Here is a 24064-nt window from a genome sequence, read left to right as displayed (position 1 = left end):
AACTGTCAGGAGTAGAAGGGAAGTGGGGAGGAGTGGGACACAGGATTCCACCTTAACAACCATCTCTAGGGAACGACAATTCCAGAGAATAACTACCTCCAGGAGGTTCAGAGTGACCCTCTAAAGAGTCAGTGGAATGTATCAAAAAATGGAAGAAATCAAAATAGCTGAAGTGTGGCCAGGCATGGTGGCTCAGGCCTGTAATCCCAGCACTTTGGGAGGCCAAGGAGGGTGGATCACTTGAAGTCAGAAGTTCGAGACCAGCCTGACCAACATGGTCTCTACTAAAAATACAAAACTTAGCCAGGCATGCTGGCACATGCCTTGTAATTCCAACTACTCCTGAGGCAGAGGCAGGAGAATCGTCTGAACCTGGGAGGTGGAGGCTACAGTGAGCTGACATCATGTCACTGCACTCCAGCCTGGGTAGTGGAGAAAGAGTCTGTCTCAAAAAAAAAAAAAAAAAAAAAAAAAAAAAAAAAAAAAAAAAAAAAAAAAAAAAAAAAACGCTGAAGGGTGAACTATATTGCTATCCCACCAAAGTAAAGAGGATGTGCTTGCTAAGTAGCTTAAAATATATATAAAGTACTGGTGGGACCAAATCACCGGGAGGGCAGGTTCAGTTGTATGCCATGACAGCAAAAGACAGCTAAAAGAAACAACTCAAGATGGAGAGATTTCATCAAAAATCTAATTACATCTACATTTGAATAAGAGTGTTCATTAAATTTCAGAGGATTAATGATCAACTATTGATACATAAAGCAAATGTGTGCAATTTTGTTTAAAAATTGTTTATAATTGGAAAATTTCTAAATCATAAACTTGTCTATACACAGATTTCTATCTTTCTACCCATCTTCCCACTCCCAGTCCCTGCCAGTTTCTAAGCTCCAATATATTGCTTTATTTTTAGCAGAAGTAGGAAAATGTTGATAGAATGAAGAAACAAACCTGTGGTGTTCCAGACAGAACTTCAGATCTCAATTTTATTTATTCTTTGGCCCTGTCTTGGGGAACTTTAAAAGCATGTTAGTGGGTAAAATGAATTATATATTTGCGTACTTTGGAGACTCATAATCTGAAGCCAGAATAACTGGGATGACTCTTCAGTCAGCAGGATGTTAAGTTTGGCCAGAAGGACCTTCCTACATTATTTACTTAGTTTACAGATATTACAGACTATAAGGTCTTTCTTAAAGAATGCTGGAATCTGGCTATCAGATGCAAGAACCAAATGAATAAAACAAGCATTGCATTTGAAGGTCAAGACAGTCCCGACCTGAAAAAATGGTCGTTCAAGGACAACGGGATAAGAAGAGATAAAGGATGACAAAATCAGGCAGACTTAAGCAATAACAATATTTAGAAGATCATAAATCCAGAAAATGGGAGCTATTACTTTAGAAACACTAAGACTCACCCCCATCTCTTTGCGCCATCCCTCCCAAACCCAAGCTCAACCTTAACCTGCAATGTCCTGCCAAACTTGCCCAAAAACCTTCATTCTCTGTTGGTGAGGGTGTTGACCCTCTGTCCTTCCAGATTACTGTTTGCTTCTGAGGTGGCCTCCTAGCTTTTAAAGACAGGCCCCAAATAAACACTTGTAGAAATAACATAGTGCAGTTTTTGCAGTAATTACAATCTATTCTATTGAAGTGCTGCTTACTTACACTGTTACTCAAAACGATAGGAAAAGAAAGGTAGGGGAACAGAAAGGTGGACTTAAACTGCACAATTCTGATAAATCAAAATAACAAACACCATGTATTAGGTACTATTCCAAGCACTTTACATAATATTAGCTGATTTACTTTATAAGAACAACCCTATGACATAGATAGATTAGTATTATCCTCATTTTACAGAGAAGAAAACTCAACTCAAAACTAGGTAATCTAGTCATTACATTTTAAAATCCCTCCCCCTTAATTTTTTCCCCCTTTTGGGAGCCAGACACTAAAGACTGGGACATTCAAAAATAATTTCATCAAGCCTGTAATCCCAGCACTTTGGGAGGCCGAGACGGGCGGATCACGAGGTCAGGAGATCGAGACCATCCTGGCTAACATGGGGAAACCCCGTCTCTACTAAAAATACAAAAAAAAAACTAGCCGGGCGACCTGGCGGGCGCCTGTAGTCCCAGCTACGCGGGAGGCCGAGGCAGGAGAATGGCGGGAACCCGGGAGGCGGAGCTTGCAGTGAGCTGAGATCCGGCCACTGCACTCCAGCCTGGGCGGCAGAGCAAGACTCCGTCTCAAAAAAAATAAAAAATAAAAAAAAATAATTTCATATACGGAGAAAATCATAACATGACTATTCATGGCCGTGGAAAGGCACAGGCTCAAAAAGGAGCTGCGAAGACCTTAAGTTTGTACCTCAGGCTGATCCTTGACATAGAGAAAGCCTGTAACAATAGAAACAAAAAAAAAAACAGCCTTGGGGAAGAGGAAGAATCAGATTCCCAGAGTTACCACATTATTACATTCAAATACCCAGTTTTCAGCAAAAAATCACATTTATTCTTTGGCCCTGTCTTGGGGAACTTTAAAAGCATGTTAGTGGGTAAAATGAATTATGTATCTGCATACTTTGGAGACTCATAATCTGAAGCCAGAATAACTGGGATGACTCTTCAGTCAGCAGGATGTTAAGTTTGGCCAGAAGGACTTTCCTACATTATTTACTTAGTTTACAGATTCTTTGGATGAAAATCCAAAGAAAAATATGGCCCATTCAAAGGAAAACAAATCAGAAACTGTCTTGGAATGAAAAAGACTCGATGACAGATCTACTCAAAGACTATGTATGCACAAAATGTAAATATAAAGAGAAAACCTAAAAAAAAAAAATAAGGAAGAAATCCTAGAGCTGAAAGTATAACTAAAATGAAAAATTCGCTAGAGGAATTCACAGGCAGATTTAAGTGGGCAGATGAAAGAATCACTGAACTTGAAGACAGGACAATGGACATTATCGAGTTTGAGGAACAGAAAGAATAAAATGAAGAAAAGTGAACATAGCCTAAGGCACCTATGGAACGGCATCAAATGACCCAATATATGTTTTGTGGAACTATCAAAAGGAGAAGGGGGCAGAGAGAATATTTGAAGAAATAATGAAAACTCCCCAAATTTGATGAAAGACATTAATATAAACATCCAAGAAATTCAATGAAATCCAAGTGAGATGAACTTAAAAGAGACCCACACTGACATACGGTACAATCAAACTGTCAAAAGACAAAGATTGGCCAGGTATGGTGGCATGTGTCTATAGTCCCAGCTACTTGACAGGACTGAGGCAGGAGGACTGCTTGAACCTGGGAGGTCGAGGCTGTAGTGAGCCGAGATCACACCACTGTACTATAGCCAGGGTTACAGAGTGAGACTCTGTCTCAAAAAAAAAAAAAAAAAAAAAAAAAAAAAAGAATCTTCAAAGCAGCAAGAGAGAAGCAACTCATCACATACAAGGGATGGTCAATAAGATTATCCCCAGATTTCTCATCACTAGTTTTGGAGAACAGAAAGCAGTGAGCCAATAAAGACGCTCCTCAACTTACCTTATGATGGGGGGGAGGGTTACATCCTTATAAACCCAGCATAAGTTGAGAATATTGTCAGTCAAAAATTCACTTAATACAGTCTAACTTACTGAACATCATAACTTAGCCTAGCCTACCTTAAACATGGTCAGAATATTTATATTACCCTACAGTTTGGCCACATCATCTAACACAAAAACCATTTTTAAAGTGAATATCCCATGCAATTTATTGAATATTGTACTGAAAGTGAAAACCAGAATGGTTGAACAGGTACTTGAAGTATGGTGTTTACTGAATGTGTATCACGTTCACACCATCATCAGGTAAAAAAATCGTAAGTCAAACCATTGTAAGTTTAGGACTATCTGCATATTCAAAATACTAAAAGAAAAAACAACTGTCAATCAAGAATCCTACTGATTCTTGATTCTTTTGGCCAATCCTGGAAAAATTGTCCTTTAAAAGTGGGAGACAAATTAAGACGTTCCTGGGTAAACAAAAGCTAAGGAAGTTTGTTACCAGTAAACCTGCCATGCAAGAAATGTCCAAGGATGCTACATGGTGAAATGAAAGGATGCAGATGGGTAACTCAAAGCCAAATGAAGAAACAAGTAACTCAATAAAGGCAAACACATAGGCAATTATAAAAGATAGTATTACAGTAACATGGTTATTATCAAAATTAATCCAGCAGCATATCAACAGGATCATATACCATACCAAGTAGGATTTATTCCTGAAATGCAAGATGGTACAATATATGAAAACTGATCAGTGTAATACACCGTATTAACAGAATAAACGAAAAAAATACATGCTCATCTCAGTGCAGAAAAAGCATCCAACAACATGCAATACCGTATCATGATAAAAACTCAACAAACTAGGAAGAGAAGGAAACTACATCAACATAGTAAAGGCCATGTATGAAAAACTCACAACAAACATCATAGTTAGTACTGAATGACATTTCTTCTAAGATCAGGAATAAGGCAGGGATGCCCACTTTCGCCATTTCTATTCAACTATTCTTGGAAGTTCTAGCTACAGCAGTTAGATAAAATAAATAAAAGGTATCCAAATTAGAAAAGAAGAAGTAAAATTATCTCTGTTGTCAGATCATACAATCGTCTATGTAGAAAACCAGAAAGATTCCACAAAAAACTGTTAAAACTAATAAATGAATTAAGTAAAGTGGCAGGATACACAGTCAATACACAAAAAATCAGTTGCATTTCTATACACTGACAATGAACACTCTCAGAAGGAAATTACAAATCAAATTCCATTTACACTATCATCAAAAAGAATATTTAGGGCCGGGCACGGTGGCTCAAGCCTGTAATCCCAGCACTTCGGTAGGCCAAGACAGGTGGATCACGAGGTCAGAAGATCGAGACCATTCTGGCTAACACGGTGAAACCCCATCTCTACTAAAAATACAAAAAATTAGCCGGGTGTGGTGGCGGACGCCTGTAGTCCCAGCTACATGGGAGGCTGAGGCAGGAGAATGGCGTGAACCTGGGAGGCGGAGCTTGCAATGAGTGGAGATCGCGCCACCGCACTCTAGCCTGGGTGACAGAGGGAGACTCTATCTCAAAAAAAAAAAAAAAAAAAAAAAAAAGGAAAAAGAATACTTAGAATTAACCAGGGAAGTGAAAGACTTATACAAAGGAAACTACAAAACACTGATGACTGGGCACAGTGGCTCATGCTTGTAATCCCAGAAGTTTGGGAGGCTGAAGCAGGTGGATCACTTGAGGTCAGGAGTTTGATAACAGCCTGGCCAACACAGTGAAACCCTGTCTCAACTAAAAATACAAAAATTAGCCAGACATGGTAGTGGGTGCCTGTAATCCCAGCTACTTGGGAGGCTGAGATGGGAGAATTGCTTGAATCTGAGAGGCAGAGGTTGCAGTGAGCAGAGATCACACCACTGCACTTCAGCATTCCAGCCCAGGCACCAGAGCAAGACTCTGTCTAAAAAAAAAAACAAAAACAAACAAACAACAACAACAACACAACCAACTACAAAACATTGCTGAGATAAAGAAGACATAAGTAAATAAAAACACATCCCATGTTCATGGATCAGACGACTTAATAAAGATAACAATACTATTCAAAATGATATACAGATTCAATGTAATCTCTACCAAAATCTCAACGACACTTTTTGTAGAAGTAGAAAAACCTATCTAAAAATTCATGTGGAATCTTGAGACCCCAAATAATCAAAACAATCTTGAAAATAGAAGAAAAAACTAGAAGACTCACACATAGTCATTTCAAAACTTAACACAATGCTATAGTAATCAAAACAATGTGGTACCAGCATATACACAGACTTATAGACCAATAGATTATAATAAAAAACCCAGAAGTAAAAATGCTTAGATGTGGTCAAATGAATTTTGACAAAGGGGCCAACACCATTCAATAGGGAAGGGGCAGTCATTTCAATAAATGGTGCTGGTAAAATTGGATAACCATGTGTGAAAGAATGAAGCTGGACCTTTATCTAACACCATATATAAAAATTAACTCAAAAGGGATCAAAGACTTAAATGTAGGACCTAAAGCTGGAACACTCTCAGAAGAAGACAGAGGGTCAAATCTTCACAACATTGGATTTGGCAGTGATTTCTTAGATACAACACCAAAGGCACCAGCAACACAAGAAAAAAATAGGCACATTGAACTTCATAAAAATTAAAGCATTTTAAACATCAAAAGACAACAGATTAAAAAGGCAACCCATAAAACAGGCAAAAATATTTTTAAATTAGATATCTAATAAAGGATTGATACCCAGAATATACTGTATAGAGAACTCTTATAATTCAACAAGAACCCAATCCAAAACTGGGCAAAGAGTTCAAGTAAACATTTTTCAAAGAAGATATACAAATGGCCAATAAGCAAATGAAAAGGTGCTTAACATTACTAGTCATTAGGGAAATGTAAATCAAAACCATAATGACATATGACCTCCCATCCTCTAGGATAGGTGCTATGAAATAGAGAAAAAAGAAAGAAAACAGTCATAGTGACTCATGCCTATAATCTCAGTTCTTTGGGAGGCTGAGGAGGGAGGACTGCTTGAGGCCAGGCATTTCAGACCAGCCTGAGCAACAGTGAGGTACTGGCTCTACCAAAAATTTAAAAATTAGCCAGACATGGTATTGCAGGCTTATAGTTCCAGCTGCTCAAGAGGCTGAGATGGGAAGATCACTTGAGCCTAGGAGTTTGAGACTGCAGTGAGCTATAATTGTGCCACTGTGCTCCAGCCTAGGCAACAGACAAAGACCTTGTCTCTTAAAAGAAAAAAAAAAAGAAAAGAAAAGAAAAAGAAAAATAACAAGTGCTGGCAAGGATGTGAAGGAATTGAAATTCTTGTGCACTGTTGGTGGAAAGGTAAAATAGTATAGCATAGCCACTGTGGAAAACAGTATGGCCGGTTTCTACAAAGTTAAACCACAGAATTACCCTATGATCCTGAAATTCCAATTCCATTGGGTAAATACCCAAAAGAACTGAAAGCAGACTCTCCGAGAGATATTTCTACACCTGTGTTCTCAGCAGCACTATTCACAATACCTGAAACACGGAAGCAACAGATAATGGGTAAGCAAAGTGTGGTCCATCCATAGAATGGAATATTATTCTACTTCAAAAACGAAGGAAATTCTGACATACATGACAACATGAATAAATCTTGAGGACATGATACTAAATGAAATAAACCAGTCACAAAAAGACAAATACTGTACAATTCTACTTAGACGAGATATTTAGAATAGTCAAAATGTAAAGGCCATCGAGGCTAGGAAGAAACTGCATCAACTAACGAGCAAAATAACCAGTTAATATCATAATGGCAGGATCAAGTTCACACATAACAATATTAACCTTAAATGTAAATGGACTAAATGCTCCAATTAAAAGACACAGACTGGCAAACTGGATACAGAGTCAAGACCCATCAGTCTGCTGTATTCAGGAGACCCATCTCACATGCAGAGACATACACAGGCTCAAAATAAAGGGATGGAGGAAGATCTACCAAGCAAATGGAGAACAAAAAAAAGCAGGGGTTGCAATCCTAGTCTCTGATAAAACAGACTTTAAACCATCAAAGATCAAAAGAGACAAAGAAGGCCATTACATAATGGTAAAGGGATCAATTCAACAGGAAGAGCTAACTATCCTAAATATATATGCACCCAATACAGGAGCACTCAAATTCATAAAGCAAGTCCTTAGAGACATACAAAGAGACTTAGACTCCCATACAATAATAATGGGAGACTTCAACACTCCACTGTCAACATTAGACAGATCAACGAGACAGAAAGTTAACAAGGATATCCAGGAATTGAACTCATCTCTGCACCAAGCGGACCTAATAGACATCTATAGAACTCTCCACCCCAAATCAACAGAATATACATTCTTCTCAGCACCACATCACACTTATTCCAAAATTGACCACATAATTGGAAGTAAAGCACTCCTCAGCAAATGTAAAAGAACAGAAATTATAACAAACTGTCTCTCAGACCACAGTGCAATCAAACTAGAACTCAGGACTAAGAAACTCAATCAAAACCGCTCAACTACATGGAAACTGAACAACCTGCTCCTGAATGACTACTGGGTACATAATGAAATGAAGGCAGAAATAAAGATGTTCTTTGAAACCAATGAGAACAAAGATACAACATACCAGAATCTCTGGGACACATTTAAAGCAGTGTGTAGAGGGAAATTTACAGCACTAAATGCCCACAAGAGAAAGCTGGAAAGATCTAAAATGGACACTCTAACATCACAATTAAAAGAACTAGAGAGGCAAGAACAAACACATTCAAAAGCTAGCAGAAGACAAGAAATAACTAAGATCAGAGCAGAACTGAAGGAGATAGAGACACAAAAAACCCTCCAAAAAATCAATGAATCCAGGAGTTGGTTTTTTGAAAAGATCAACAAAATTGACAGACCGCTAGCAAGGCTAATAAAGAAGAAAAGAGAGAAGAATCAAATAGACGCAATAAAAAATGATAAAGGGGATATCACCACCGACCCCACAGAAATACAAACTACCATCAGAGAATACTATAAACACCTCTACGCAAATCAACTAGAAAATCTAGAAGAAATGGATAATTTCCTGGACACTTACACTCTTCCAAGACTAAACCAGGAAGAAGTTGAATCCCTGAATAGACCAATAGCAGGCTCTGAAATTGAGGCAATAATTAATAGCCTACCCACCAAAAAAAGTCCAGGACCAGATGGATTCACAGCTGAATTCTACCAGAGGTACAAGGAGGAGCTGGTACCATTCCTTCTGAAACTATTCCAATCAATAGAAAAAGAGGGAATCCTCCCTAACTCATTTTATGAGGCCAACATCATCCTGATACCAAAGCCTGGCAGAGACACAACAAAAAAAGAGAATTTTAGACCAATATCCCTGATGAACATCGATGCAAAAATCCTCAATAAAATACTGGCAAACGGGATTCAGCAGCACATCCAAAAGCTTATCCACCATGATCAAGTGGGCTTCATCCCTGGGATGCAAGCCTGGTTCAACATTCACAAATCAATAAACGTCATCCAGCATATAAACAGAACCAAAGACAAGAACCACATGATTATCTCAATAGATGCAGAAAAGGCTTGACAAAATTCAACAGCCCTTCATGCTAAAAACGCTCAATAAATTCGGTATTGATGGAACGTACCTCAAAAGAATCAGAGTTATTTATGACAAACCCACAGCCAATATCATACTGAATGGGCAAAAACTGGAAAAATTCCCTTTGAAAACTGGCACAAGACAGGGATGCCCTCTCTCACCACTCCTATTCAACATAGTGTTGGAAGTTCTGGCTAGGGCAATCAGGCAAGAGAAAGAAATCAAGGGTATCCAGTTAGGAAAAGAAGAAGTCAAATTGTCCCTGTTTGCAGATGACATGATTGTATATTTAGAAAACCCCATTGTCTCAGCCCAAAATCTCCTTAAGCTGATAAGCAACTTCAGCAAAGTCTCAGGATACAAAATTAATGTGCAAAAATCACAAGCATTCTTATACACCAGTAACAGACAAACAGAGAGCCAAATCATGAATGAACTTCCATTCACTATTGCTTCAAAGAGAATAAAATACCTAGGAATCCTACTTACAAGGGATGTCAAGGACCTCTTCAAAGAGAACTACAAACCACTGCTCAGTGAAATAAAAGAGGACACAAACAAATGGAAGAACATACCATGCTCATGGATAGGAATAATCAATATCGTGAAAATGGCCATACTGCCCCAAGGTTATTTATAGATTCAATGCCATCCCCATCAAGACACCAATGAGTTTCTTCACAGAATTGGAAAAAACTGCTTTAAAGTTCATATGGAACCAAAAAAGAGCCCGCATTGCCAAGACAATCCTAAGTCAAAAGGACAAAGCTGGAGGCGTCACGCTACCTGACTTCAAACTATACTACAAGGCTACAGTAACCAAAACAGCATGGTACTGGTACCAAAACAGAGATATAGACCAATGGAACAGAACAGAGCCCTCAGAAATAATACCACACATCTACAGCCATCTGATCTTTGACAAACCTGAGAGAAACAAGAAATGGGGAAAGGATTCCCTATTTAATAAATGGTGCTGGGAAAATTGGCTAGCCATAAGTAGAAAGCTGAAACTGGATCCTTTCCTTACTCCTTATACGAAGATTAATTCAAGATGGATTAGAGACTTAAATGTTAGACCTAATACCATAAAAACCCTAGAAGAAAACCTAGGTAGTACCATTCAGGACATAGGCATGGGCAAGGACTTCATGTCTAAAACATCAAAAGCAACGGCAGCAAAAGCCAAAATTGACAAATGGGATCTAATTAAACTAAAGAGCTTCTGCACAGCAAAAGAAACTACCATCAGAGTGAACAGGCAACCTACAGAATGGGAGAAAATTTTTGCAATCTACTCATCTGACAAAGGGCTAATATCCAGAATCTACAAAGAACTCAAACAAATATACAAGAAAAAAAACAACCCCATCAAAAAGTGGGCAAAGGATATGAACAGACATTTCTCAAAAGAAGACATTCATACAGCCAACAGACACATGAAAAAATGCTCATCATCACTCACCATCAGAGAAATGCAAATCAAAACCACAATGAGATACCATCTCACACCAGTTAGGATGGCAATCATTAAAAAGTCAGGAAACAACAGGTGTTGGAGAGGATGTGGAGAAATAGGAACACTTTTACACTGTTGGTGGGATTGTAAACTAGTTCAACCATTATGGAAAACAGTATGGCAATTCCTCAAGGATCTAGAACTAGATGTACCATATGACCCAGCCATCCCACTACTGGGTATATACCCAAATGATTATAAATCATGCTGCTATAAAGACACATGCACACGTATGTTTATTGCGGCACTATTCACAAGAGCAAAGACTTGGAATCAACCCAAATGTCCATCTGTGACAGACTGGATTAAGAAAATGTGGCACATATACACCATGGAATACTATGCAGCCATAAAAAAGGATGAGTTTGCATCCTTTGTAGGGACATGGATGCAGCTGGAAACCATCATTCTTAGCAAACTATCACAAGAAGAGAAAACCAAACACCGCATGTTCTCACTCATAGGTGGGAACTGAACAATGAGATCACTTGGACTCGGGAAGGGGAACATCACACACTGGGGCCTATCATGTGGCGGGGAGGAGGGAGGGATTGCATTGGGAGTTATACCTGATATAAATGATGAATTAATGGGTGCTGACGAGTTGATGGGTGCAGCACACCAACATGGCACAAGTATACATATGTAACAAACCTGCACGTTATGCACATGTACCCTAGAACTTAAAGTATAATAAAAAAAAATTTAAAAAATTAAAAAAATTTTTTTAAAAATCATAGAGAAAGAAAGCACGTGGTAGTTGCCAGGGGCTGGGGGTTGGTGGTGAATGGAGCATTATTAAATGGGTAGTTTCAGTTTTACAAGGTGCAAAGACTTCTGCAGATGGATGGTGATAATCGCTGCACAACTTTTTTTTTTTTTTTTTTTTTTGAGGCAGGGTCTGGCACTGTCTTCCAGGCTAGAGTGCATGGTGTGATCTTGGCTCACTGCACCCTCTGCCTCCTAGACTCAAGCTATCCTCCTGCATTAGCCTCCCAGGCAGCTGGGACTACAGGCATGTACCACCATGCCTGGCAAATTTTTTTGTATTTTTTTTTTTTTTTTTTTTTTTTTGTAGAGATGGAGTTTGCCAGGTTTGAGTTGTTAGTCTCAAACTCCTGGGCTCAAGGGATCTACCTGCCTTGGCCACCCAATGTGCTGGGATTATAGGTGGGAGCCACCACAAGTGGCCAATTGTACAATATTATGGATGTATTTAACACTGAATAGTACACTTAAAAATGGTTGTCCCAGCACTTTGGGAGGCCGAGGCGGGTGGATCACCTGAGGTCAGGAGTTCAGGACCAGCCTGGCCAACATGATGAAACTCCATCTCTACTAAAAATACAAAAATTAGCCAGTCTTGGTGACAAGTGCCTGTAATCCCAGCTACTCAGGAGGCTGAGGCAGGAGAATTGCTTGAATCCGGGAGGCAGAGGTTACGGTATGCCCAAGATCATGCCACTGCACTCCAGCCTGGGCAACGAGAGTGAGTCTCTGTCTCAAAACAATAACAACAAAATGGTTAAGGTGGTAAATTTTATATAGTACATACTTTTACATCATAAAGTCGCCATGTCTCATATTATATGCAAAAATAAATTATGGGTGGATTGTGCGTGACACAACAAGCAAAAACCATAAAGGAAAAATAGCTACATTGAACCTCATTGAAATGAAAAACTCCTCTCCCTTAAAATGTGTCAAAAGACAAGTCACAAACTAGGAGGATATATATGTAACTCATATGATTGACAAAGGATCAGTATCTACAATATATAAAATCCTATAGGTCAATATAAAAAATCAATTCACTAGAAAAATGGTCAAAAGATCTGTGTAAGTCATTACAGAAGACCTACTTATCCAGCCAGTAAAATATGAGCCCAATCTCACTATAAATTAGTACAAATTAAAATAAGATTCCACTGTGCACCCTTAAGAGGAATGGAAAATCAAAATCTGGCAGTATCAAGAACTGGCAAGTACACAGGGAAACAAAAATTCCCAAGTACAGCTGGTAGGAGTATATACTGGTATAATCAGTTTCATGGGCATTTAGCAATATGCAGTATAATTAAAGATGCACATATCCTACCTCCTAGTAATTCTGCCTCTAGATATATACTCTGAAGAAATGATCATGTTTACGGCGAGACATGTTCAAGGGTGTACACCACATCATTTTCTGTAATAGCAAAAATGTTACAGCAAATGTAGAAGAGATGAATAATGATACATGTGTATCCTGTGTGTATACATATATTATATATATATATATATATAATAAAACACCACCGATAGGTAAAATGAATGAGCCTGTCTATACGTATAAGCAAGGACAAATCCCAATAACAATGTTGGAAGAAAACATTACATGTAACATGATCCCATTTAAATGTTAAGCACAACACTGTATATTTTCATTACAATACATATGTTTACAGCATAACATCAAGATGGAAATCACAGCTTCAGAAGAGCAGTTCACCCTTGGAGAAGGAGACAAGGAAAGGAAATGGGATCAAAAAGTAACAAAGGGGGCCTTAATTGTATATGGCAGGATTTTCTTTTCCTTTTTTTTTTTTTTTTTTTTGAGATGGAGTCTTACTCTGCTGCCCAGCCCAGGCTGGAGTACAGTAGCGCCATCTAGGCTGATTGCCAGCTCTGTCTCCAGCGTTCAAGAGATTCTCCTGCCTCAGTCTCCCAAGTAGCTGGAACGACAGGTGCCTGCCAGCACATCCAGATAATTTTTATATTTTTAATAGAGACAGGGTTTTGCCTTGTTAGCCAGGCTGGTCTCAAACTCCTGACCTCAAGTGATCTGCCTGCCTCAGCCTCTCACAAGCACTGGGATTACAGGTATGAGCCACCACGCCTGCCCTGGCAAGTTTTATTTCTTAAGAAAAACAGATATGAAGTAAATATGGCTGTTAATATTCACTGTACCTGGAGAACAGATATAACATTTGTTATATCACTGGTGTTGTATTTTTCTTGGTACTTTCTTTGTGTTTAAAATATTTCATAAGAAAAATCATTTTTTAATGAAAAGGGAAAAAATTAAAATTTGTATGATTTCTTTCATGCCTGTGGTTTTGAGGATTTCTGAGATTATTTTGCCTGATTACACTGAGAACTTAAATCTAGCTTCATTAAGGAGACAACTAACTGCTCAACTCAACGTTGTCTATTGCAAGCAGACCAGCACAGTCTCACCAAGAAAGTTGCCTCCATGGTTAATTTTATGGGTCAACTTGACTGGGCCATGGTCCCAGATATTTGGTCAAAAATTATTCTGGATGTCTCTGGGAAGAATTTTTTGGATAAGATTTGTTTTATTATTATTATTATTATTATTATTATTATTGAGACAGAGTATCACTCTGTTGCCCAGGCTGGAGTGCAATGGCGTGATCTCAGCTCACTGTAACCTCTGCCTCCTGGGTTCAAGCAATTCTCCTGCCTCAGCCACCCGAGTAGCTGTAATTACAAGTGTGCACCACCATGTCCACCTAATTTTTGTATTTTTAGTAGAGATGGGGTTTTGCCCTGTTGGTCAGGCTGGTCTCAAACTCCTGACCTCAAGTGAGCCACCCGCCTCAGCCTCCCAAAGTGCTGTGATTATAGGCGTGAGCCACTGCACCTGGCCTTGGATGAGATTTAAATGGGAGGACTTGGAGTAAAGCAGATTACCCTCCATAATGTGTGTGGGTTTTGTCCAGTCAGTTGAAGGCCTTACTATGACAAAGGCTGACCTCCCCTGAGCAGGAAGGGACGCTGCCAGCAGGAGGCATTTGGATGGAAAAGGCCATTCCTCCCCACATGTCCAGCCTTCCCTCCTACCCTGTCAGATTTGGGACTTACCAAGCCTCTATAATCACGCCAGTCAATTCCTTAAGAAGTCAGCCAAAGGAAGGCATGCAGGAAGAGCAACTTCAAGAACCCTAAGGTAGGGACAAGTGTGGTGTGTCTGAGGGATGGACGGGAGGCCTGGAGAGGTGACCAAGGCAGGGACAGTGGCTTGAGATGGGTCTGGAGCAACAGACAGGGGAAGATCAAGTAGGCATTGTGGATCACAGGGAGGAGTTTGGAACTTTTTCATTGTAAATCTTCAATTTACAATTGTGTAAGTTTATGGGATACCAGGTGATGTTATGATTTATGAACCCAATGTGGAATAATTAAATCAAACTAATTAACACATCCATCACCTAAAATACTTAGCATTTTTTTTTTCTGGTAAGAACATTCGAAATTTACTCTTTTGGCACTTTTGAAACATACAATACTCTATTAACTACATTTATCATGCTGTGAAATAGAACGCTCTGTTCTGTTCTCTGCTTCCCTAACCCTCCCCATCCCCTATGTTCCTTCTCTCCATTGATAGCCCAGCCACCTTCCTCCCAGTCCACAAAAGCCAGAAATCCAATAGTCTTCAATCCCTTTGTCCTCTCCTACTCACTCCCACATCCTCACCTCAAGCTTAATTGAGAGAAAAAGATGAAAGTATAAAACTTTGTGGGATGAAAAATTAGGCAACCAAAATAGCATCTTACGAAGGGTAATTCATGGTGGACTGTGACAAAGGAAAGAAGATAATAAACCTACAAAGGGCTACCATTTTAATATTTCAGAATAGTTTCCTAGTGATAATTATATTTCAAGAAGATAAGATGTGATGCATATTCTCTTTATCCTGAAAATATGAAATTGTATCTTCTTGAAACTGAAAATAGAGATGTGTACTGACTATGTGACTATGTCCTGGTTATTAACTATACAGTTTTTTTTTTTATTTTGCTTATGAGTCTGAAAAATATGTGTATAAGTGAAAATAAATCGAAAATAAGCACACCTGAATGAGTTACTTTATGTAAAACTCAAGAGTCATATTTTTTAACCAAAGCTCCAACTCGATTTTTAGTCTGTGTCTTCCTAGCTTTCAGCCTTTCAAACAGAACGGCCTGTTCAAGTCCCAGGGTTTTTAATAACAACTGACATTTTCCATTTCTTACTCCCTGCTGTTAAAAAAACTACCAATCTTATAATCAGAGATGACAGCCTCTTCTGTCCAAAGACACAGAAACTACAAAGTGGCTGATTTCCTCAGTGCTTATTTTAAAAAGCAAAGCAAGGCATTATCAGACAGCTGAGACAGCCACGGCTAATGCATAATTGTCCCACGTTCTTTCTGTTCATCTCTGACACCATCATTTCTTCCCCAATGTCTTAAAGCAGAAAGGAAGGAGGCTTGCAACTTCATCCTGGGAAGGAGAAGGGACTCCTCTGGGATGGACACTTAACGAACTCTGAATCGCCAAAGAACAAATACTTCCAAGAGAAGCCAGACAGTTCTGCTGTGACGGCAGACAGACAGTTCCGCAGTGACGCCAGACAGTTCCGCTGTGACATTCTGACCGCACAAGCAGCCCTTTCGGAGAAAGCCTATCACAAATAACTACTCCTTTTAGAAAGTTTCCCATGCTATGTGTTTGGGAGTTTACTTTTTGTGGTATATTTATGTGTGAGATGATGCTACTTCAAGGAAAGATGTCTTAAACATAATTCAAACCAAGACATCCTGAGGACAAACAGAGTCTGGGAGGGGACCGTATTTTTGTTTTAAAGCACCTTTTGTTGTCTACATAGCCAATCAGTCCAATTCAACCATGGACCTTATGGAAGTCAACTGAGGCAAGAAGCCACTCACTTCTCTTGAGATCCAGGAAACAGAGAGGTCTGTGAAGTATCCGCTGGGTGGAAGAGGGGCTTGAATCAAGTTTCTTTAGTCAAATACAGAAAATGTTTACTAACTGGTATCTGCTCAGGATCCAACCACCTATGTTGCACACTCAACTACATACTGGAAACAAGGGATCAAAGCCAGTTTTCACTTACAAGATCACAAAGTTCAACTCCTTCATTTAACAGACGGGGAAAATGAGACTTAGATAAATTGGTTTCCTACAGAAAAAAACAATGATTTGTTCAAGGTTGCTCAGCCACTGTCCTATCCAGCACCTTCCCACCCCCATAACTGTGTCTCCCTCGGTGGAAGGAAAATGTGGCCATTTGATGGAAGTTGCAATCAAACAACCGAGTGGTAAGTCACCAGGAATACCACTTTTCCCTCCCGCCCTACGGGTTTCATTTGTGGCGATAAATCTATCCCACAGTGAATACAGTGCCCATGAATGCTGACTGCCTTCTAAACAGTCATGAGAATGCAGCTTACTGAGACGTCTTTGAAACACTGCTTTGTGAAAATAATCTGAAAGACTCTTTTTGGGCAGCACCGATAAATGGAAGCTTTTATTCTGTCTTCCTGGTGGATTAGCACAGCTTCATCCGCCCTGAGACGAAACACCATTGAGGAAATCTCTGCACTCACCATGGAACCAGGGGGCTATGGTGTCTGAAGCTTTCTGGTAGCCTGCTCGAAGTGGTAGCTGCTCCTCTTTAAACCACCGGATGATGTCCTCTTGGGCAGAGCTGGACACTGTCCTCACCACTCCCTGATTTCTGTTATTTATAAAAGTTTTTCAAGTTAGATTTAACTAATTTGAAAATAATGCCCTCAAAAGTCATATATACGTATACACACACACATAGATATGCATATATATACATGCATGTCTACAGACACCAGAGGTGCTTTATACATACAAATATATACACATGCAAATATATATACGTGTGCGTGTGTGTGTGTGTGTGAGAGAGACAATGGGAGGGAGAGAGAATGGGAGGGAGAGAGAATGGGAGGGAGAGATAATTACATACATTTCAAGATCTAATTCAATGACCTCAGCTAACAGGAGGCTGGACCCCCTACACACCACCATTATACACCTCCTCAAGGGCAGAAGAGGAAGGAATATAAATCTGTCACTTGTCCTTCCAGTCTTAAAGGGCTAGTTATGGGAATGATCCACTGCTGTGTTAACACATAGATTTAAATTCATTTGTATAGGAGTTAGAAGCTTCATTAACTTTCAATTAACATCTGAAAAAATAAGCACTAAAAAGTAAAATACACTTTTACCCCAGCACATTTTGCTGGAAAGCATGTATTTGCAAACAAAAGAAATCAAATGCAGTAAGACAGATTTCTTTCCTAATGTTTGCATTATTTTGTTTACTCTTCTTTCTCTTTCCACTAACCTCCCTGACTTGCTTTCTCCTTTTCCACCCTTTGATGACATTTAGTTCTGCTAAAAAAAGAAAGAAAGAAAGAAAGAACTATAAAGTAAAAGGAAGAAGAGTATTTGAAGTTTGGTAAGACAAAGATACAGGTAGCAGAATCATTCTGAAACAGATTCAGTAGCAGAACTTGATTTCTAGGATGTAAGTCAATTTCTACTACAAAGAATAACCTTGCAACGTAATAAACAGACTTCCAAGTCCTACTCAACAGCCTACTAATTTTGAGCAGAATTCAATTTAAACACAACACAACCACCACTGCAGTCAGTGAACTATCCTGTCTGTAGAGGCACCTGCTGGGAGACAAGCATCTATTTGAGCCAATGAGATGGGCTCTCCAGCCACCTTCCATAAACAAATACTGAGGGGGTCCAGTATCAGCTCCATCCCCTCTCACTGAAGTCAAGGAACTACCCATTCCCTGCAGGGATCCACTAGGAGACACACTTGTCTGGGTCATTAAAACAGTCTTCTGTACTGGAGTCCCTGACCAGCTTCCCTACACAGCCCTTGTACCCTCCTTGAGTTCTTCCTCAGGTCCATCAAGGAGAGCTGTGTAAATCATAGAGCCCTTGGGAGACTGGCAGCAAGCCTGGGCTTCGAGCGCCCTCTAGTGCTGAGATGGCTGCATTGGTCACAGGCTCAGGAAACATCAGTCGGCTTAGAATTTCTGGAAGGGCCTCTGTAAGACAGGCACAAATAAAGCCAGGCTGTGGAGAGTGGAATAAAAGCCTAATCCTTAAATGTGCAGATATTGTCACACATACACAAGCATCAAGAAGATTCAAGAAAATATGACCTCACCAAGTGCAGAAAATAAGATACCAGAGGTTGAGCCTAAAGTCAGAGAGATGTGTGATCTCTGAAACAATTCAAAATAGCTGTTTTAAGGAAGCTTAACAAACTTCAAGAAGGAACAGAGAGTCAATTCAAAAATGTATCAGGGAAATTTAGCAGAAAGACTGAAGTAATTTTAAAAAATCAAATCCTGGAGCTGAAAAAGGCAATAAATACAATGAAAAATGCAATAGAGGGTTTCAGCAGCACACCTGATCAAATGGAAGAAATAATTAATGAGCCAGAAGACAGGCTATTTGAAAATACACAGATCATAGAAAAGAATGACATGAAGAAAGCTTCTGGGGTCTGTGGGACAACATCAAAAGAGCAAATATTGGAGTTATTAAAGAGGGAATTCAGGAAGACAAAGGCGTTAAAAGCTTATGCCAAGAAATAACAGAAAACTTTCCAAACCTGGAAAAAAATTAATAGCCAAGCATAAGAAGGTCAAAGGTCACCAATCAGATTCAACCTACATAGGAATACCCCAAGACATACTATAATAAAACCCTCAGAGTGCAAAGACAAATACAGGATCCTAAAAGCAGCTACAGAAACAAATAACATATAAGACAGATCCAATATACTCGATAGCAGACTTCTCAGAAGAAACCTTACAGGCCAGAAAGAAGCGAGATGATACATGCTGAGCACTGAAGGAAAAAAAAAATGCAACCAAGAATACTGCACACAGCAAAGTATTCCTTCAGAAAAGGAGAGATAAAGATTGTTCCAGACAAACAGAAGCTGAGGGAATTTACCACTACCAGACATGTCCTATAAGAAATGCTAAAAAATAGTTCTTCAAACATAAACAGGATGCTACCATGATTTTTGTTCTAATACTATCATCATGATGTGTAAACCACTTGTATCTTCAATATGAGACTAAAAAGTGAACTACCAAAAATAACTTCAATAATTTCAGATACGTAATATAAAAATGTAAATCATCACATCAAAAATACAAAATGCAAGGAGAGAATGGAGGTAAAGTATACAGTGTTTTTGTTTCTTTCCTTCACAAAGTTAAGTTTGTAAGTCTCTAAAATAACTTGTTATAACTATAGGAAGTTTTCTGTAAGTCTTATAGTAACCACAAAGCAAAAACCTGTAACAGATACACCAGAAATACAAAGCAAGGGACCAAAACGTACTACTAGAGAAAAGTGCCTAACAGCAAAGACCATAAAAGAAGAAAGGATCTACAGAATAACTAGAAAATAAGAAAGAAAATAGCAATAGTAAACCCTTACGCATCAAAAATTACCTTGAATATCAATGGATAAATTCTCCAATTAAAAGGCATAGAGTGGCTAGATAAAAATAAAACAAGACCAAATTATATGTTGCCTACAAGGGGTTAACTTCACCTGTAAGGACATGCATAGTCCGAAAGGGAAAGAATGGGGAAAAAAAGGTTGTATGCAAATGGAAACCAAAAGACAACAGGGGTAGCTATATTTATATCATATAAAATAGACCTGAAGCTGAAAACTGTAAGAAGAGACAAAGAAGGCCAGTATACAATGATAAAGAGTTCAATACAGCAAGAACAGTTATAAATATATATGTACTCAATTAACATAAAAGCACTTAAATTTAGAAAGTAGATATTAATAGACCTAAATTGGGAGAAAGACTGCAATACAACAATAGTAGAGGACTTCAACACCCCACTTTTAACAATGAACAGATCATACCAACAGAAAATCAACAATTAAACCACACTCTAGAAGGTGCCTAACAGACATTTACAGACTATTCTGTCAACCAGCTGCAGAATACACAGTATCTCAACAGCAAATAGAATACTCTACAGGAATATGTTAGGCCATAAAACAATTCTTAAATTGTTTTAAGTTAAAACTTACAAAGAAATCAGTAATAGGAGGAAAACTAGAAACAAATACGTGGAAATTAAACATGCTCCTGAACAACCAATGGGTCAATAAATAAATTTCAAAAACCAAAAATTTTCTTGAGACGAATGAAAATGGAAACAACATACCAAATCCTATGGGATACAGCAAAAGCAGTTCTACGAGTGATGTTTATTCCAATAAACACATATATCAAAAAAGTAGAAAGATCTCAAATAAGTATTTATTGTCGAACCACAAGAACTAGAAAAACAAGAACAAACTTGACACAACATTGGTTGAAGGAAATATAATAAAGGTCAGAGCAAATATAGATAAAATAGAGACTAAAGAACCATAAGAAATACAAATGAAATGAAGAGTTGGTTTTAATCGACAAACATTTAGCTACACAAAGAAAAAGAGATGACTCGGCCAGGTGCAGTGGCTCAAGCCTGTAATCCCAGCACTTTGGGAGGCCGAGACGGGCGGATCACAAGGTCAGGAGATCGAGACCATCCTGGCTAACACGGTGAAACCCCGTCTCTACTAAAAAATCCAAAAAACTAGCCAGGCAAGGTGGCGGGCGCCTGTAGTCCCAGCTACTCTGGAGGCTGAGGCAAGAGAATGGCCTAAACCTGGGAGGCGGAGCTTGCAGTGAGCTGAGATCCGGCCACTGCACCCCAGCCTGGGCAACAGAGCGAGACTCTGTCTCAAAAAAAAGAAAAAGAGATGACTCAAAATCAGAGATGAAAAAGGACACATCACAACTGATACCACAGAAATAAAAAGATCACTAGAGACTATCATAAACAACTATATGTCAACAAAATGGAAAACTTGGAAGTAAATAAATTCCTGGACACATACAACCTAGCAAAATTCAATCATGAAGAAAAAGACAACAGACCAATAATGACTAACGAGATTGAATCATTAATAAAGTATCCTATCAAAAAAACCCCAGGACCTGATAGATTTCGCTACCAAATCCTATCAATCATTTAAGGAAATACTAATACCAATTCTTCTCAAACTATTCCAAAAAACTGAAGTTGGAGGAATTCTTCCAAACTCATTCTATGAAGTCAGCATTACCTTGATATCGAAACCAGACAGAGACAACAAAAAAGAAATCTAGAGGCCGATATTCCTGATGGTGATGAACACAAATACAAAAATCCACAACAAAATACCAGCAAACCAAATCCAACAGCATGTCAAAAACATCATTCACCATGATCAAGGGAAATTCATCTCAGGGATGCAAGGATGGTTCAACATAAACAAATCAATGAACATGACACATCACATTAACAGAATAAAAGACAAAGACCACAAGATCATCTCAATAGACACAGGTAAAGCATTTACTAAAATTCAATATCCTTTCATGATAAAAACCTTTAAACACATTAGGTATAGAAGGAATGTACCTCAGGCCGGGCGCGGTGGCTCAAGCCTGTAATCCCAGCACTTTGGGAGGCCGAGACGGGCGGATCACGAGGTCAGGAGATCGAGACCATCCTGGCTAACACGGTGAAACCCCGTCTCTATTAAAAAAAATACAAAAAACTAGCCGGGCAAGGTGGCGGGCGCCTGTAGTCCCAGCTACTCGGGAGGCTGAGGCAGGAGAATGGCGTGAACCCGGGAGGCGGAGCTTGCAGTGAGCCGAGATCGTGCCACTGCACTCCAGCCTGGGAGACAGAGCGAGACTCCGTCTCCAAAAAAAAAAGAAGGAATGTACCTCAACCCAATACAGGTCATATATGACAAAATCACAGTTTACATGCTGAAAGAGGAAAAATGGAAAGTTTTTCCTTTAAAACCTGGAACAAAACAAGAATGTCCACTTTCATCACTTTTATTCAACATAGTACTGAAAGTCCTAGTCACAGGAATGAGTCAAGAGAAAGCACTGAACACATCCAAATTGGAAAAGAGGAACTCAAATTGTCTGTTTGCAGACGACCTGATCTTACATACAGAAAACCCGAAAACCTCCACCAAAAAACTCAGTCCTGATAAAATTCAGCGAAATTGTAGTACATAAAATAAACTTACAAAAATCAGTAGCATCTCTATACATCAACAATGGACTAGCAAAACAAACAAACAAAAAAAGCAATTTTATTTATAATAAAATAAAATAACTAGGAATAAATTTAACCAAGGAGGTGAAATGTCTTTATAAGAAAAACTATAAAACAGTAATGAAAGGAAACAAAGAAATAGACATCCCATGTCCATGGATTAGAAAAATTAATATCGTCAAAATGGATGTACTACCCAAAAAGATCTGATTCAATGTGATTCCTTTCAAAATACCAATGATACTTTTCACAGAAATAGAAAAAAACTTTAAAAATTTGTATGCAACCAGAAAAGACTACTACAAATTGCCAGAGCAATTTGTAGCATAAGGAACAAAGCTGGGAGGCATCATAGTAAATGACTTTAAAATATACTACAAATCTATAGTAATCAAAACAGCATGGTACTGGCATAAAAACACACACATAAACAATGAAACAGAATAGAGAAATAAATGCATGCATTTACAGTCAACTGATTTTCAACAAAAGCACCAAGAACACATACTGGAGGAAGGACAGTCTCTTCAATAAATGGTATTGAGAAAACTAGATAGTGACATGTATAAGAATGAAACTACCTACTCTCGCTAGGTAAAAATCAGCTCAAAATGGATTAAAGACTTGAATGTACGAGACCATGAAGCTACCAGAAGAAAATATCGGGGAAACCCTTCAGGACATCAGTCTGAGCAAGGATTTTTTTTTTTTTTAATTTGTTCAGAGAGATGAGTGTCTCCCTGTGTTGCTCAGGCTTATCTCAAACTCCTGGCCTCAAGCAGTCCTCCCATCCCAGCCTCCCAAAGTACTGGGATTATAGGTGTAAGCCACCATGCCTAGCCCCAGATTTTTAAAAAATAACACCTCAAAAGCACAGGCAACCAAAGAAAAACAAACACATGGGATTATATCAAGCTAAAAAAGATTCTCTTGCAGCAAAGGAAACAATCAACAGAGTAAAGAGACAAGTTACAGAAAGGGAGAAAATATTCATAAACTGTATCTGACAAAGCATCAGTATAGGAACTCAAACTCAATAGCAAAAGAAGAAATAATCCAAATAAGAAAAAACCTCAGTAGGCATGCCTCAAAAGAAGACATAAGAATGACCAACAAGTATATGAAAAAAATGCTCAATACCACTAATCAGGGAAATGCACATCAAAACCACAATATCACCTTGCCCAGTTTTGTATTATTGGTTATCAAAAAGACAAACAAAAAACAAATACTGGTGAGAATCCAGAGAAGGGAGAACTCTCATAGCCTGTTGGTAGAAATATA

At 38.7% G+C, this 24064-nt stretch overlaps 1 protein-coding gene across 2 annotated transcripts in view; it reads right to left on the bottom strand.

Annotated features, from left to right (window-relative positions):
• Positions 1 to 24064, bottom strand: part of SH2D4A (SH2 domain containing 4A) — an 88338-nt gene that overhangs the window by 9772 nt on the left and 54502 nt on the right. For both annotated transcript variants that reach the window (XM_030937631.1, XM_030937632.1), the window contains one exon: positions 17171 to 17301. In XM_030937631.1, coding sequence (XP_030793491.1) covers positions 17171 to 17301 — 131 coding nt within the window. The remainder of the gene's footprint in view (positions 1 to 17170; positions 17302 to 24064) is intronic.

Source organism: Rhinopithecus roxellana, chromosome 9, assembly GCF_007565055.1.
Source record: "Rhinopithecus roxellana isolate Shanxi Qingling chromosome 9, ASM756505v1, whole genome shotgun sequence".
Taxonomy (NCBI): domain Eukaryota; kingdom Metazoa; phylum Chordata; class Mammalia; order Primates; family Cercopithecidae; genus Rhinopithecus; species Rhinopithecus roxellana.
Note: the sequence above shows the minus strand (reverse complement) of the source record. Positions and strands in the feature narration are given on the sequence as shown.